The sequence below is a fragment of the Lycium ferocissimum genome, chromosome 2 (assembly GCF_029784015.1).
Source record: "Lycium ferocissimum isolate CSIRO_LF1 chromosome 2, AGI_CSIRO_Lferr_CH_V1, whole genome shotgun sequence".
Lineage (NCBI taxonomy): Eukaryota > Viridiplantae > Streptophyta > Magnoliopsida > Solanales > Solanaceae > Lycium > Lycium ferocissimum.
In genome coordinates, this window is record NC_081343.1 from 58,099,464 (window position 1) to 58,114,996 (window position 15,533).

Here is a 15,533-nt window from a genome sequence, read left to right on the forward strand (position 1 = left end):
AGAGAGATCACGTTCAACGAGCTGAATAGTGGGCTTAGAACTGACAGGTGAGAGTAGATTAAACAAGCTAAGAAGTGGGCATGTAGTAAAGTTTGTCACTCGATGGGCTGGAATTGAGAGAGAAAAAGAAGCCTAGCTAGAACAGATCTATGTGCCGAGTTGAGAGAGAGAGAGAGAGAGAACGACTGATGAAAACGGTTGTGCAAACGGACTCACCAAAGTCTAGATGTGTAAAAGCATTTAAACATCCAATTCAAAATCTTAAGATAATGAGTGGAGTGACCCAAAATATCATAAACCACTTTAAAACCCTTACACAAATGATGAGAGATAATTATATTTCTCTAACACTAGTTATGATCACACATTGCATACATATCCTAGATTCTTATGCGTCAAATTGGGCAGGGCAAAAATATTTATCTGTCATATTTGAGAATTCTCCAATTATGAGGTCTTTACTTCTTTTCTTTTTTTACATAATTTACGCCTTTGAGGGGGCGTGGTTCTTTTATTTCATAACAGAGAAATATACAGGATTCAGAGGTTAAAGCAATAAGCTAAACTTCTGATGCATTAAAATCAGCCTAAGTGCTAATGGCTACCATGTACAGAGAAGTAAGCTCTCAAAATCAAAAGATCAGCTTCCAAAAAAAAAAAAAATTAACACTTTTATACATATATATTCTTCCTCTGCTTGAGTCTTATAGAGGCCATGTTGTTTCTGTCCACCGTGTATGCACGAGCTGCAACTTTTGGGAAATCTTTGATATCATAAAAGAATTCTTCTTGTCCATCCATACTCCATTTGGCCAAAGCATCTGATTTGCCTCTCTATAACAATGTTGAGCAATGAAGTTTGTTTGAGAGAGTAATTGTTTTATCTTGTCAATAAGAGTCCTGAAGCTGCCAAGCAATGTTGTATTTACCCTTTAGGTCTTTTACTTAATAGTGAAGAGATCTTTCTTTACTTAAATGTCTCGTAGTTTTCAAAAAATAACTTAATTGATGGAATTTGATATGAAATCGATTATCTCGATGACATTAACATTGCATAATGTCTTGTTAGCATGAGAAATTGATAAGAAGGCTCAATCAAGATCGCCCGGCAGCCAAGAATTCTAATGACACGCTAGGTATTTCTTATACTCCTACCAATTTTGAAGATGCTTTAATACATACTTTAAAATATTTGAACCATAATGTAGTCGTGGTAACTTACCTAAACGGATTTCTAGTGTATCATCTGTATCAAAATTATGAACGGAAAATAGCAATTCAAATCATATTTTAATTAAAACGTAGCGATTGAAACTGTGAAAAAGAAAGCAGTGCATGAAAAATAAGATGTTATAAACAGGGGCGGAGGGAGGAAGGGCCAGGAGGGTTCATCCAAACTCTCTTCGGCGAAAATTATATTGTTTATACATGGTTAAAATTATTTGATATATATATATAGTAGACGTCGAAACCCTTTTGGCTTCTTGATGTGTTTACTTTTTCATATTTTGAACCCCTTAGTGAAAATCCTTACTTCACTGTTGGTTATAAATGTTACTCATGTCACCTAACAAGGACTTTATGGTGTAAAGAGAGACCTTATTATATGGTATGGCAGTAGTAAGAAATAATGATTCAGCATGTGTACTTATGTCCTTTTTCATCAAAGCAGTGCACATGGAAGCCCTTAAATTCTCAGCCAGCAACCAATTCCTTAGCACAAGTTGCCGACGTGGATTTCCAACTGATCATGTGATTTGGACTTCCCATATGCTGCCACGTGTACTTTCCTGCTAATGCCGACATTGATTCAGAAATGCTGTTTCTGCAGTTTTGCTCAAAATACACTGTTGATCTTTTCGCTTTTTAAGTTTTGCCCCCTCAAGTTGTTGCATATTTGGGACCAATTCTAGAAATTTATCATGTCCCCTGTTCCTCTCAATTATCAGAATCAAAGACTGAGGGATGATAAACTAAAGATATGAACATTGAATTAATAAAAGGACAGCAAGACTTGGAAGAATGAGAGCCAATTGAAATGAATTGTTCTGTGATATAAAAAAAAAAAAAAAAAAACAGTTTTAACGTCTATATATTGGTAGTGCACGCACAAGGGTGGCAAATGAGCCATTTAGGCTAAAGTTGAGCGGGTTAAGATTGGCTGAACATATAGATGGGGCAAAGCCCAACCCTACCCAAAGCTTGTTTGGGCTAAGATGGACTGAGTCAAGATGGGTTAAACGAATGGTCATAATCCAACCTGTCCAACTTAACCCACCTTTTTAACATTTTGATAAACTAAAAATATCAATATTCTTTGATTACAAATATTATCTCGCTCATGCTTTTATAAATAAACGGTGTTTTAAAAATTAACTTTAAATACTTTTTGGATATAAAAAAACTCAAATGTATGCTTTTACTTAAAATAATAAAGATATTCACTGTAAATATTTCCTCATAAGTTATTTCAGTACATAAATTATATTTGAAATTATTTCGAGAAGTAAATCAAAAGAAAATTAAATGTTAATTAATGTAATGAATAGTGATTTTGTCAAATTCCTCTCTTTTCTTTGCCTTATTTATATATTTTTATAGCTGTCTTGTACATAACTAGGAGTGGAAAACATGTGTTGGATATAGGTGAGTCGAAAAATAGGTTAAACAAAAAGGAAAAGCACAAACCCTCATGATAAAAAAAAAAGTTACTAGTAAAAAAATAAAAATAAAAAAAATTCTAAAAAAAAAAATTAAAAATAAACATTTTAAAAAATAAAAAAAATTGCAAAAATAAAATTAAATAATAATTAAAAAAGAAGTTGATCATATCTTGTAGCTTTTATACTTATGAATGGATGACAATTGATGGGTCGGTTTGGGCTAATGATTTGTGATGAGTTAACTTGGGCTAAGCTCAAATCAGTCTATCTTCAAAATCACTCTAGCCCAAACCCATTGAAGATTGGGCAGGTTAGGCGGATCAAATGGGTTTGGGCTAGTTTTGCCGCGCCTGTAGCACACATCACATTTCCAAGATAACTAAAGGTTACCATTCACAAAAATGTTGGAAAAATAACCTGAAAATAAGACAAATTATTTGCTATATTATATTATTAACTGTAAAAAAAAATTATACTATTGATCTTTATAAGTAAAATCTTGAGAAAATGAAGGTTGGTTTTTCTGATATTATTGGTTCAATTATGCCGAATGAAATTATTGGTAGCTTGAATGTTAATAATTGTAACGTCTTGTTACGTATGAGTGATGTGCAAAGCAAAAAGTTAAAAATAAAAAATAAAAATAAAAATAAAAAGGATATTGTCCCCCTCCTACCCATGATCCCCAATTAAAACCCTTTCAACCTACAGTTGTATGGCAAGATATGGAAAGAACGCACATTTGCCTAAAAAGGTAAACTATTTCTCTGATTGAATTGTGAGCCGCGTGTTCTTGTTCTATGCTTACATTTAATCCTTTGTCATTCAATTTTTCTTTTCTTTTCTTGTATGTAATAGTTTTACTTTTGATATTTCCAATTAGGTCCTCCTTTTCACTATAAAAGTATCCAATTCTCCAATCTCTCTGGACTGCAAAACAAGCAGATACACTTAGCCACCAACCCTTGAAGAAGACCCTGATATATCCTCCATTATACTTCTCAATTTCTTCTTAGATTTCTTACTCTTCCCTAATCTGGTACGTGACCAACTTCTTATTTTTGTTTTGTGAACTATATTTGCTTCGCCTGTTACAAACTTAGATGGTGAAATTTTTTAAGAGATTTTTGTGATGACAACTTTGATGATGAAATTCTTTATTAGAAGATTCTTAGATCATTTGTGGTCTTAATGTCCGAGGTACCGTTTTTGGTTATCATGCCATTTTACTTTCTTTTACTTTAGGCTCTCTTTTCTGCATTGCCATGCAAGTAGTTAGCAAAGCTATCTTTTTTCTAAAATCACTGATCATATGCTTGTTTGGATTTTTTCTGTTGTTACACAGGACATTAAATATACTACTCCATTAGGTTAGCTCAAGGCATATTGCAACTTTTGAGGAAATATCATGGGGAAGTCTACAAACTTCTCACAGCAGCCAAACCAAGTAAGAAAAATGAATAATTGCGTCAATTGCAAACTTCAGCATGAGATGCACCTACTTCTGCTTAATTCATTTTGCTTCCCTTTAAAACCTGGGCTCTTTTAATTAGGAATGAAACTAAACGTTCTCTAAAACAAACTAAAGGAAAAAAAAAAAGAGATCAAGCTGGTCAAGTTGTAGCTTCTTGGCCATATTTCAGTGCAAGACTGGAGGAGAGCTTTAACCTAAGAAATGATCATATGACATATGTCATATACCATTAACCATAACCTTAATTAACAAGAAGTTCGTTCAATGAAAATCTACTGCTTTGACCAAGCTGGTACTACTATACAATTTTCTTTTAAATTGCATAGTCAAAGTTTTCTCCCTTCAAATAAGTAAGTGGTTTGGAATACTGATCAACCAATGGCAGAGTGATAGTACAAATCAATTTTAATTGAAAATGAAAATAAAATGACTATTAAGTGTACTTTGCTGCACCTCATATCTTAAGTGTACTTTGCTGCACCTCTTATCTTAAGACAATGGATCTGTCTAAATCTCTACCACACTTCAAGGGGACTTTACATATGTACATTGAACAACGCAAATTTAATTAGATTCATCAGTACAATTATTGACTATATATTCTAGTAGGCTATTGTGTGGTTCTCAGTTCTCACTTCTAATTGATTTGGACACCCAACATTAATGATTATTGTGTTTGTGAATCATGTGGGCCGAATCACTTAGGTTACTCAAGAGTCGTCCAATTTTTGTTGATGACCGAATAAGAGAAGTTTTTACCACCTTTTCTTCTCTCTATCCCTCTCGGATTGATAATCATGCGGCAATTTAATACATTAACTTTTTTAGGTAATCCAGAGGTAAAGATTAACCCCTACCTAACTCCCTTCCACTCCTTTTCTCTCCCCAGAGTTAACATCATGGAAAACTTTTAAAACATAGGGAATTAAGATGCAATTGAAATAGGTACTTCAAGATCATCAATAAAGCATGTTTTATACACATGAGTTGTTTTGAAAAAACAATGTAAATCAATTATATCATATGCTTGAATTAATCACGATCAATTTAAAAAACATGCCTAATTTAATTTTGATTTATGCAAATTAAATGGGTCCCTGTTTGTCGCTGCTTATTGCACAAGGTTTAATTTCCTGCTCCCTCATCGTCCTCCTTCCGACGTGAAGGACAGGCATCTTCTTTGTCTCCACGGTCATTGAAACCATCACCTAGAAAATATTGAATCAGAAACTTCAGTAATATGGTATTCAATTTTATTTTCCTCCTCTATCTTAGTGACCATAAGTTGCAAAGATTAATAAGGTGGGAAAAGAAAGAGAAAAGGAAAGCAGCATCTTTGTGTTTAACTGTTCATTTCATTGGCATAAAGGATCCATTTCATTAGGGACTCTGGAAACCCAAATGAAGTATTTCGACTTGAGATCTAATCAAGAGTGGATTAGAGGGGAAGAATATTAACGAAGTAGGAAAAGAACGAGGATAGGGCAGTAGCATCTTGTTCTCTTCACGAGAACTTCCTATAATAGAAAGTACTATTTTTTTCATTATAAAAGTCATTCACTGAGGCTTTTCACCTCCTGTACTGGTGACAGGGGGTTATTCAAAAGAATCTCTATGTTTATTTCTTTGGCAAAAACTATCCATTCCATTAGGGACTTTGAAAACCTAAAAACGAAGTCTTTTTTACTTGAGATCTAATTAATGGAAATTCGAGGGGAAGATTAATAAAGTGAGAACAGAAAGAGCAAAGAGAAGCAAAATCTTGTTCTTTTCGCTAGAACTTCCGGTTATAGAAGCTGTTAATTCGGAACAGGTTCTTTGCTGGCAAAAAAGATCCATTCCATTCGGGACTTTGAAAACCCCAAAACGAAGTCTTTTGACTTAAGATCTAGTCGATGATGGATGCAAACCATCTTGTTGTTCATCTTTCTCTACTCCTTTTTGCCCCAAATCTTTGCTCCTAATTAACATCATTCTTTCTTTCTTCTCCAGAAATTAAGCATGGGAGAATCGCCTGATCCTCCTTTTGAGGAGACATACAAGAAACTTTTTGACGACATAAGAATGGGAAAGTCATCAAAAATAAAATACCAAAAACTCTTCGTTGTAGAAGAATGTGAGTTGCCATTGATAGATCTTGAGCAACTAAACGGAATAGAATTAGACAGAGAAGAATGCAAGAGGAAAATAGCCAAAGCTTCACAAGAATGGGGTTTTTTCCAAGTAGTGAACCATGGAATATCACATGATATATTAGCAAAAATGCGAATGGAGCAAATTAAGCTATTCAAGAAGCCATTCCATGAGAAAATGAATGACAAGAATCTCAAATTCTCAGCAGGAAGTTACCGGTGGGGAACTCCTTCTGCTACATGTCTTCAACAACTTTCTTGGTCTGAAGCTTTCCACGTACCTCTCACTGATATCACCAATTCAACAGATTTTAGCAGCCTCAGGTACTAACCAATAAACTGTCTCTCTCTTTCTTGTTTCCCTTTTGCATTATATGTGTATTGAAGGACAAGTACCAAACTAAAGACAACTGTTTCCCGTACAATTGTGATCTATAATATTGTTTGGAGTATAGTTTGATGCACGGCTAAAAAGTTAAAAAAAAAAACATTAGGATTAGGTCACTTACAAGGTATTTATATGTTTTTTTTTTTTTTTTTTAAAAAGAGCATTATATTGTCCGTATATATAATTTCTATGGAATTGGTTCATATTACTCCCTTTACTCACTTCAAATCATTTTCCAAATTCAATAAAAATATGCACTAATTAATATGGGTAGATTGGTAAATTATGCACTTCCTTTATTATTTCTTAAGAGGTGTGCAAAGTTAAAAGTGGACAAATAAAAGTGAACGGAGGGAGTAGTTCTTTCATATAAGGGTATACTTTTGAAATTCAAAAGTGAAATTATTTTTGGACAATTTATTTTTACTAAAATGTCATTTAAAATGGTCAAAACCTTAAAAAGTGAAAACACTTAAATGGATTAGGGGTACACATTAATTACTCACCTGAATTTAAAGGGGCCGTTGAAACTTCTGCGAATACTTGAACATAACGATTAACGAAATTAATTTTTGAAATAAAGAAAGTAGTCTTATAAGTTCAACCCACACGTGTGCATTCTTCATTTTCTTTTGCTTATGATACAAAGAGTCTGGAACCAAAATGACCTAAAAAAAAATATTTTGAACCAAAATACCCCAACAAAAAAAAAAAAAAAAGGTGACATAGGTACCTTTAAGCGCGATAATTCTTGCGCTAAAGGACTTAATCAGCTGGCGCGGTTAAGTCCTTTAACGCATGAAATCTTGCGTTATAGAGCCAGATAAAAAAATAAAAAAAAAATCTATAACGCATAAAATCTTTTTACGTTATAGAAACGATTAAAAAAAAAAAATTTGGCCAACTTTATTTTTTGCAACACTTTAGTGTTTTTTTTAATACTTTGACCAACGATTAGTCGTGTGTCAAGACTCCAAAACGTCAATATTTTATATAAAACTTGATATTTTTTCTGCGTACAATAATGTAGGCTCAATACATCAAGGATATGTAAACGTTCGGATTGTCATTTTAGGGGTTGAAAAGGTGCCCGAAGTAAGTTTTGTTTGAAAACTTTAGGTTTAAGTGTTCTATATACATAGACGTCCATTTTTTTTTTTTGAAGACTTGTTGTCATTAGCTTGAATTTTTTTATTTTTAGGGTTTAGATTTAAGTGTGTTATTTTTTAAAGCATAACTTTATTTCGAATATATGCGATTTTTTGGGCTCGGACATCCGATTTACGCGTTTTTTTTTGTTTTTTTTGCAACATATTCGAAATAAAGTTACGCATTAAAAAATAACACACTTAAGGAACACTTAGGGATTTTTTCCATAAAAAGATCGCAACATCTTAGTTTAATAAATCTTTTCTTTGCAACATTTAGTGTTTTTTTCATACTTTGACCAACGATTAGTCGTGTATCAAGACTCCGAAACGTCATTATTTTATATAGAACCTGATTTTTTTTCTGCGTACTATAATGTAGGCTCAATACATCAAGGATACATAAACTTCGGATCGTCGTTTTAGGGGTTGAAAAGGTACCCGAAGTAAGTTTTGTTTGGAAACTTTAGGTTTAAGTGTTTTATTTTTTAAGGTTTTGATTTAAGCGTGTTATTTTTTAATCAAGACATAACTTTATTTTGAATATAAATCTAATTCTAAAAAATATAGGGCGAAAAACTAGTTGTAAAGTGGTCAAACTTTAGATGGTCATAACTTTGCGCTAGGATGTCCGTTTTACGCGATTTTTTTTTTGATCTTGTGTATTTTTTTCGAGATCTACGCGGACAAACGGCTGCAAGGCGGTTTGGCCGAGCCGATTTAAAAAAAAAAAAAAACACTTGTTATCCTATTCAATTTCAATTTTCCCCCAAATTGGCTTGAAGTTTTTAGTTTTCTTTACTTATAATATGATGATACATAATAGATTTCAACGTAAAAATCCCGGGGCAATGTAGCTGTGAATGTCAATTTCACTTTTGTGGTTTCAATTTTTCAAAATAAAGCTGACTAATTTTCTCGACATATAAAGTTGACTAAAATAACCTTATAAAAATAGAACACTTAAATCTAAAGTTTTCAAACAAAACTTACTTCGGGCACCTTTTCAACCCCTAAAATGTCTATCCGAATGTTTACGTATCCTTGATGTATTGAGCCTACATTATTGTACGCAGAAAAAAATACCAAGTTCTATATAAAATATTGACGTTTCGGAGTTTTCACACACGACTAATTGTTGGTCAAAGTATGGAAAAAAAACATTAAAGTGTTGCAAAAAATAAAGTTGGCCAATTTTTTTTTATTTTTTTTATTTTTTTTATTTTTTTACTGTTTCTATAATGCAGTATTTTACTGCGTTATAGATTTTTTTTTATTGGTTCTATAACGCAGTATTTTGCTGCGTTAAAGGACTTAACCGCGCCGTTACGGTTAAGTCTTTACTGCGGTAAAAGTACTTATGTCACCTTTTTTTTTGTTGGGCTATTTTGATTCAAAAGGTTTTCTTTAGGGTCATTTTGGTTCTGGACTCTGAAAGAAAAAGAGCAGTCCTAGCCTCCTAGGCGTTTCCCTTTCTATTACTCCGTAATTTCTTAAAGCCCTCCATAAGCTGCAGGCAACGATGTCGGGTGCAGACCAATAATATTGATGTTTTAAATCTCGAATGAGGTTTTTTTTTTTTTTTTTGGGGGGGGGGGTCCGGTCTTCGGTACCCGCATTAGAGCTTGATTATATCTGAATTCGTGCAACGTAAGGCCCCATTCGGGGGGAAATCCTCCCTATTATGGATTTTTTAATATCCAGAGCTCGAATCTGAAACCTCTGATTAAGAGAACAGCAGCCTCATCCGCTGCACCACAATATTCTTCACTACTTGCACAATAATACTCCCTCCGTTTCAATTTATGTGAACCCATTTGACTGGGCATTGAGTTTAAGAAAGTAGAGAAGACTTTTAAACTTGTGGTGTTAAATGAGTCACATATATTGTGTGTGGCTATAAATCATTGCATAGAGATAAATTGTTTTCAAATAAAGAAACATGTTATTCTTTTTGGCACGAACTAATAAAGAAATAGATTCACATAAATTGAAACGGAGGGAGTATGTGTTTGATCTAAAGGCGATAAACTTGGAGATTTTTTTTTTTCGTTTGTCAACAAACTTACACTTGGATTGATTCTTCATTTTTTTATCTAGATTTTTTGTTGTTGTTGTTGTGAAATTTACCCATATTGCTTCTTCGTGTTCTCTTTTAATTAAATAGTACGAGACTTTATCTTTAGGGGAAAATATCGCTAGAATTTAAAGTGCTTCAATTAAGAAAAAAGAACTATTACTACTACAGTTAAAAGAGAGGCTAAGTTTACAAAGTAAAGCTATTTGGTTAAGGAAAGCTTATGAAACTGTTTAACTATTACTCCTCTGTCCCAATTTATGTGTCACTTTTTTATTTTTAGTATGTCAAAAAATAATGTCACCATTTTATAATTAAAAACAACTTAACTTTAAGAAATTTCTTTTACTCTAATGAAATGATTTATAGCTACATAAATTTTTAAGGTTTATTCTTGGCCACAAATTTCAATTTTTTTTTCTTTTTTTAAATTATATCACAAATCAAATGATGCTAGATAAATTAAAACCGAGGGAGTAATCAATTTAAAATAAAAGGATCAAAAGAAATAGTGAGGCATCGGTACAGAGTATTAATTGCGGAGTATAAATTTTGATGTAAAGTAACCCTAGTTTCGTCAGCGCATGAACCTAAGAGAAACGTGATAAAATTATTCACCTTCTCTTATTACGTACATAAAAAATAAAAAAATATTCCCACCTTTCACTTTTACTTGTCTATTATTTAAAAAATAGATTTTTATTTTTACTTTTCACTTTTAACATCTTAAGAAAAAATAATTTTTTTTTTTTTGTTTTACTTATAGTATTAATTACTCACTTAATTTTTTTTCAAATTTAATAAAAATAAGCACCAATTAATATGAATACATTGGTAAATTATATACTTCCTTTATTATTTTTTAAATAGAGTGAAAAGTCTAAAGTGAACAAGTAAAAATGAGCGGGGGAGTAAATAATAATAATTAAAAAAATAATGGTTAAAGTAGTTGGCTGCCAACAGTGTTCAAAATTAGGTTTAGAATTGACAGCATTTTAGTTTTGGATCCTCAGCTAGTACAGTAGTTTCTTAAGTCGGTTCCTACCTTTAGAAACTTTAATTTGGGAGCTGGCGACTTCGAGAATTCTTGGTGTGTTTATCCTATAATAATGTTGGACCTGGTGATGACGTTAACCATTGAGGATCAGAATCCAATATGAGCATATGATTGTTGTAAGTTCTCTCATCCATTAGTATTTTTATTCAGATAGACCATTAAGGTTACGTTTGTGTTAAGGAAGGAGGACCAGTGGCCCATTCAAATTAAAGGCTGTTCAAAGTCGCCACGATCAAAGTATAATAAATTGTTTGAGCATATATAGAAGATAAGCTTAGATATTAATAGAATAATAATAATTTTTCAGTGATCAAACATGAAAAATTCAACCTCTCCTTTCTTAGCTTGTCCTCAGAGGTTAAACCTTTTTATATAAATAAAAAGAATTAGGTAAAATATAGATAAATTTTTGTTTATATGAGTTATGTGGGTTTTCTGAGTTTAATTACTTTTAACAATTTTCAATTCAAAAATTACCTCTGTGACCTGGGTCATGCTAGTTAATCCCTAGCCATATATATTACTACTACTTAATAACCACTTTTAGCTATTTAGCATTCTGCAATTTTGATCTTTCTACCTAATAGTTTTCTTGTATAGTGGAAAATCTCCACTTCCTAAATGTCAAGCTGATAAAAAGATTTATGTATAACCCACTCCAGGTAAGAAAAATCTAATTCATCAAATCGAGGAGTATAAAGATAAGTCTAGTGTGAACTCAACAGATCCTAAATTTAGTGCGACATATCCAAAGTGCATATATTTCCTGGTCGCAAAACCTGAGACACCTTCTTACATTTCGACGTGGGTATGAAGCTGCGCGTGATATGTTCTCACTGTCAGTTTAGTACTGACAGCTTAACAAATTATATATGTGCAATTAAGTTATTTATAAGATACTATAATCCATACATTAGGCATCAATTGATAACCTGATTAAAAATGCTCCCTCCGGATCAAGAAAAGAGTCCACTTAGCCATTTACACACCCCTTAAGAAAATACTAACTCCTAGACAAAAATAGGTAATTTGACTAAACTACCCCTAATTAAATAGGCATTGGGATTTGATCATATAACACTTAATAGGGCCAAATATGGAAAAATAAGATTAATTCTTTCTTGATTTGCTAAGTGGACTCTTTTTTTGATTCAAAAAAAAAAGGCTAAGTAGACTCTTTTTTTGATCCGAAGGGAGTAGTAACTTAGCTGCTATAATGGATATATTAATGTGAAAAATCTTACACTATCAATGTCTCTCTCTCTATATATATTTATATCTTTCTTACAATTTTTTCTTTTTCTTGGATGAGCTCAGCTCCACAATGGAACAGTTTGCAACAACACTATCTGAATTAGCACATAAATTAGCAAGAATTTTGTCGGAGAAAATGGGATATAAGCCGAAATATTTCAGAGAAACATGTTTGCCAAGCACTTGTTACCTTAGGATGAATAGATATCCAGCATGCCCTATTTCACCAGAAGTGTTTGGATTAATGCCACACACTGATAGTGACTTCCTCACTATATTGCACCAAGATGAGATTGGAGGATTGCAGTTAGTAAGAGATGGGAAATGGATCTCTGTTAAGCCCAATCCTGAAGCACTTATCATCAACATTGGAGATTTGTTTCAGGTAATTAACAATGAACTTAATTAGATGCTTTGACATCATTATCTCATTTTGACTTCTTCACTTATGAAGCTATAACATACTGAGATTTTGCAAATCCCTCTGCGCAAAATCAAGTGCAAATATTATGTAAAGAGTTTAAGTTCTATATACTGACATTGTATAAAAGATATTTATATAATAAGATCACTTTAAGAAAAGAAAAAAAACTAATTGCATGTAACTCTATTTAGAGCTTGTTTGAGTTAGCTGATTAAAAGTACACCGATAAGCATCAAATGTCGAAAAGTACTAACTTTCAGGTACTGAGGCTGATTGGGATAGAAGTGATGAAACGGATAATAAGCAGTTTCGGTGTTTGGTAAAAAGGTGTTGATAACTTATACACTTTTTTTATGTTAAAATGACTGAAATGTACTTAAATTTATTTACAAAAAATATAAATCAAACAATTATTATATGTAAAAGGGTGAAAAATGAAATTAGAGTAGAGAGACAATTAAGATATGTTTTAGGTAGAGTCTTTCAAAGATTACAAAAGATATTAGCTATAAAATTATAAAATTTTGGTTAAATCAGAAGTGCTTATAAGTTGTAAAATCAGAAGTTAGAGGTGACCAATTTATGGCTTTTGGCTACTTTTGATATTACCATACGCGTAGATAAGCCAAAAAGTACTTAAGCTAATTTGATCAGCTTATATATTTATCCAAACACCCTTTTAATAAATATCGATTGGCAACTTAGAATAAATGGTAAATAACTTGTTATATACTCCTATAACAAGTTAAATTACAGTAGTAATATACAAATTATTATATCCTCAGTGTATATAACTTAAATCCTTCCGTAAAATATGCACTCTTAATGAAGTAATGTTTGATGATGCAGGCTTGGAGCAATGGTGTTTATAAAAGTGTTGAGCACAGGGTTGTTACAAACAAAGCAAAAGAGAGATTCTCAACTGCATTTTTCTTATGCCCATCATATGACACAGAAATACGGAGTTGTTTTGAGCCTTCTGTTTATAGAAGATTTACCTTTAGAGAATTCAGACAACAAGTCCAAGAAGATGTTAAGAAATTTGGTTATAAAGTAGGTCTCCCTAGGTTTCTTGTTTCAACTCATTAATCTCAACATTTTTTGTAGTAATTAAATTAAAAATGCATATACATTATGGTCACATTTGACCTTTTAAATAGTGTATAGGAAAAATGTGTAAGTCAATCTTTCTCTTTCTGAGTTTTAATTTAGAACAGGTGTATATCTTATATATACTGCCTATATAAATTATACGTGGTACCTGTTAGGGGTTTTGCCCTGATTTTCTTACCAAATTTGAGTTTTACTTTTCCCTTTAAGGAAAGTCAAAGTATTACCATAATTGCTTTTACTTTTCCTGAAAGGAAAATATAATTCTCTTCCATATTTGGCTAATCCTTGTCTTGGAGGAAAAGTTTTGTGCATCTATAAATTGAAGACATCCTTCCCACAACTAGAACACAATAGCATCCACAATGTAGTCATTTAGAGAGTTTTGATTAGGGGGAGATTTTCCTGTCAATAAATTTTATGATTTTATATTAGTTTTCATATGTAGGTCAATTGATCTGAACGTATTAGAATATTATGCCTCTTTTAGTATGTTTTTCTTTATCGTCTGATTTATCGTCGTTTAAGGTTTTGCAATTGTAAGCTTCCGCATGACGCCCTGTTATTTCGATCCCAACAGTACCACGTAAGCAAATGAGTGTGAGCTAATAATACTTTACAAGTATCTCTAATTTTGATACTTCATTAATGGAAAGAATATTTTTCATGCTATATGTGTAGAATCCTGCTAGCCAAGTATTTAATTATTTATCCCAATTTTCAAAAGTTAAATACAAATTTAGTGGCAAACTTTCCATCTTCACGCTTCTTTTCTCCTTTTTCTCCCTCCTCCATATTGACTCGTAAAATCTTAACCATCTAGACAAGGACAAGGTAGAAACTAGGATAAAAAGAAGAAAAACAACTGATGTCGTTAATGAAGTTATTGTAATTTTCTTCTTCAGATATCCCCGTTTTGCCTCCACCACTTAATTCTTTTAAGAAGCTGGACTTAGCACGAGTTCTTTCATCGACTTTATAATTAATATGACAGGTAATTTACCAAATTGATGGAGGAAGGTTTGGAATCAAGAGAATAATATTGAGAAATGTAATAAACTTGAAAAATTGGACAATACATAATAAATTTGCCAATTCATCAATACTTATAAACAATTTAAGAACATGTGTAGAATGATGATAGAACTAATAAGTATTGCCAATCAAGCAACTTGTGAACAATTGAACAACACAGACAAGTTTTACCATAGAATGAAAATTGTATTTATCAAGTCTTGCTAGCATGGCAGAACTTGTAGCAAGACAAGTTTTGTCTATCTCGCAGAACTTGTGAACAATTTGTATTAAAGTTATAACTCAAGTATAACTTGTGAAAACTTATTTTTTAATTCTTTTTGTCCGGCATGACTTGTGAAAAAGTTATGATTCACTTGTGAAAGTTATTGTTCTGTGATTATTTTGCACAAATTTCTTAAACAGACACAAAATTTGAACTGTAGCCTTAAATCATCCTATTCGTGAAAATCACCCCTAAAAGTTTCACGTTTTACTTAAATAATTTGTTAATGGGCTCGTTCAAACCCTCCTTGAACCTTTCGACAAACTATATAGGGGTACAAATGGCACTAGGTAGCCTCTTGTGATGGCACCATTTAAAATATATTTTGTTTGTAAAACTATATAAAGTTTAGCCAGTGTTGGCAAATTTCAGACATGCGTTGATATTACTCCTCCCCCGCCTTCTTCTATGTGAATTATGAATTTCATAAGCAGACATTAACAATACATAAGGAATCCATTATGGTGCTAATTTCGATGATTATGTTGTTTATCCAAGAGTGCAAT

The 15,533-nt window shown here is 32.2% G+C and overlaps 1 protein-coding gene and 1 long non-coding RNA gene across 4 annotated transcripts; one reads left to right on the forward strand and one right to left on the reverse strand.

Moving 5' to 3' along the window:
* The first annotated feature begins 3,594 nt into the window (after nucleotides 1-3,594).
* LOC132046300 (gibberellin 2-beta-dioxygenase 8) lies at nucleotides 3,595-13,895 on the forward strand. 3 transcript variants are annotated; one of them, XM_059436884.1, is made up of 5 exons: nucleotides 3,599-3,702; nucleotides 4,009-4,110; nucleotides 6,130-6,593; nucleotides 12,257-12,578; nucleotides 13,467-13,895. In XM_059436884.1, the coding sequence occupies exons 2-5, from the start codon at nucleotides 4,072-4,074 to the stop codon at nucleotides 13,704-13,706; spliced, it is 1,065 nt and encodes a 354-aa protein (XP_059292867.1). In that variant the 5' UTR covers nucleotides 3,599-3,702; nucleotides 4,009-4,071; the 3' UTR covers nucleotides 13,707-13,895. The 3 variants fall into 3 exon arrangements, with proteins under 3 accessions (XP_059292869.1, XP_059292867.1, XP_059292866.1); XM_059436883.1 differs by lacking the exon at nucleotides 3,599-3,702 and adding an exon at nucleotides 3,713-3,863; XM_059436886.1 differs by lacking the exon at nucleotides 4,009-4,110 and having other exon boundaries at nucleotides 3,595-3,702.
* LOC132046301 (uncharacterized) lies at nucleotides 5,072-6,625 on the reverse strand. Its single transcript, XR_009412683.1, has 2 exons — nucleotides 6,487-6,625; nucleotides 5,072-5,345 (listed from the first exon to the last, which is right to left on the reverse strand). It is a non-coding gene; the product is annotated as an uncharacterized LOC132046301 (long non-coding RNA).
* Nucleotides 13,896-15,533: the final 1,638 nt, after the last annotated feature.

Excerpts from the sequence above, each read along its gene's own strand:
- LOC132046300 (XM_059436884.1), top strand. The coding sequence starts at position 4,072 with ATGGGGAAGTCTACAAACTTCTCACAGCAGCCAAACCAA. Across the intron at positions 4,111-6,129 it reads TCTCACAGCAGCCAAACCAA|AAATTAAGCATGGGAGAATC; the intron begins GTAAGAAAAATG and ends TTTCTTCTCCAG. Across the intron at positions 6,594-12,256 it reads ACAGATTTTAGCAGCCTCAG|CTCCACAATGGAACAGTTTG; the intron begins GTACTAACCAAT and ends GGATGAGCTCAG.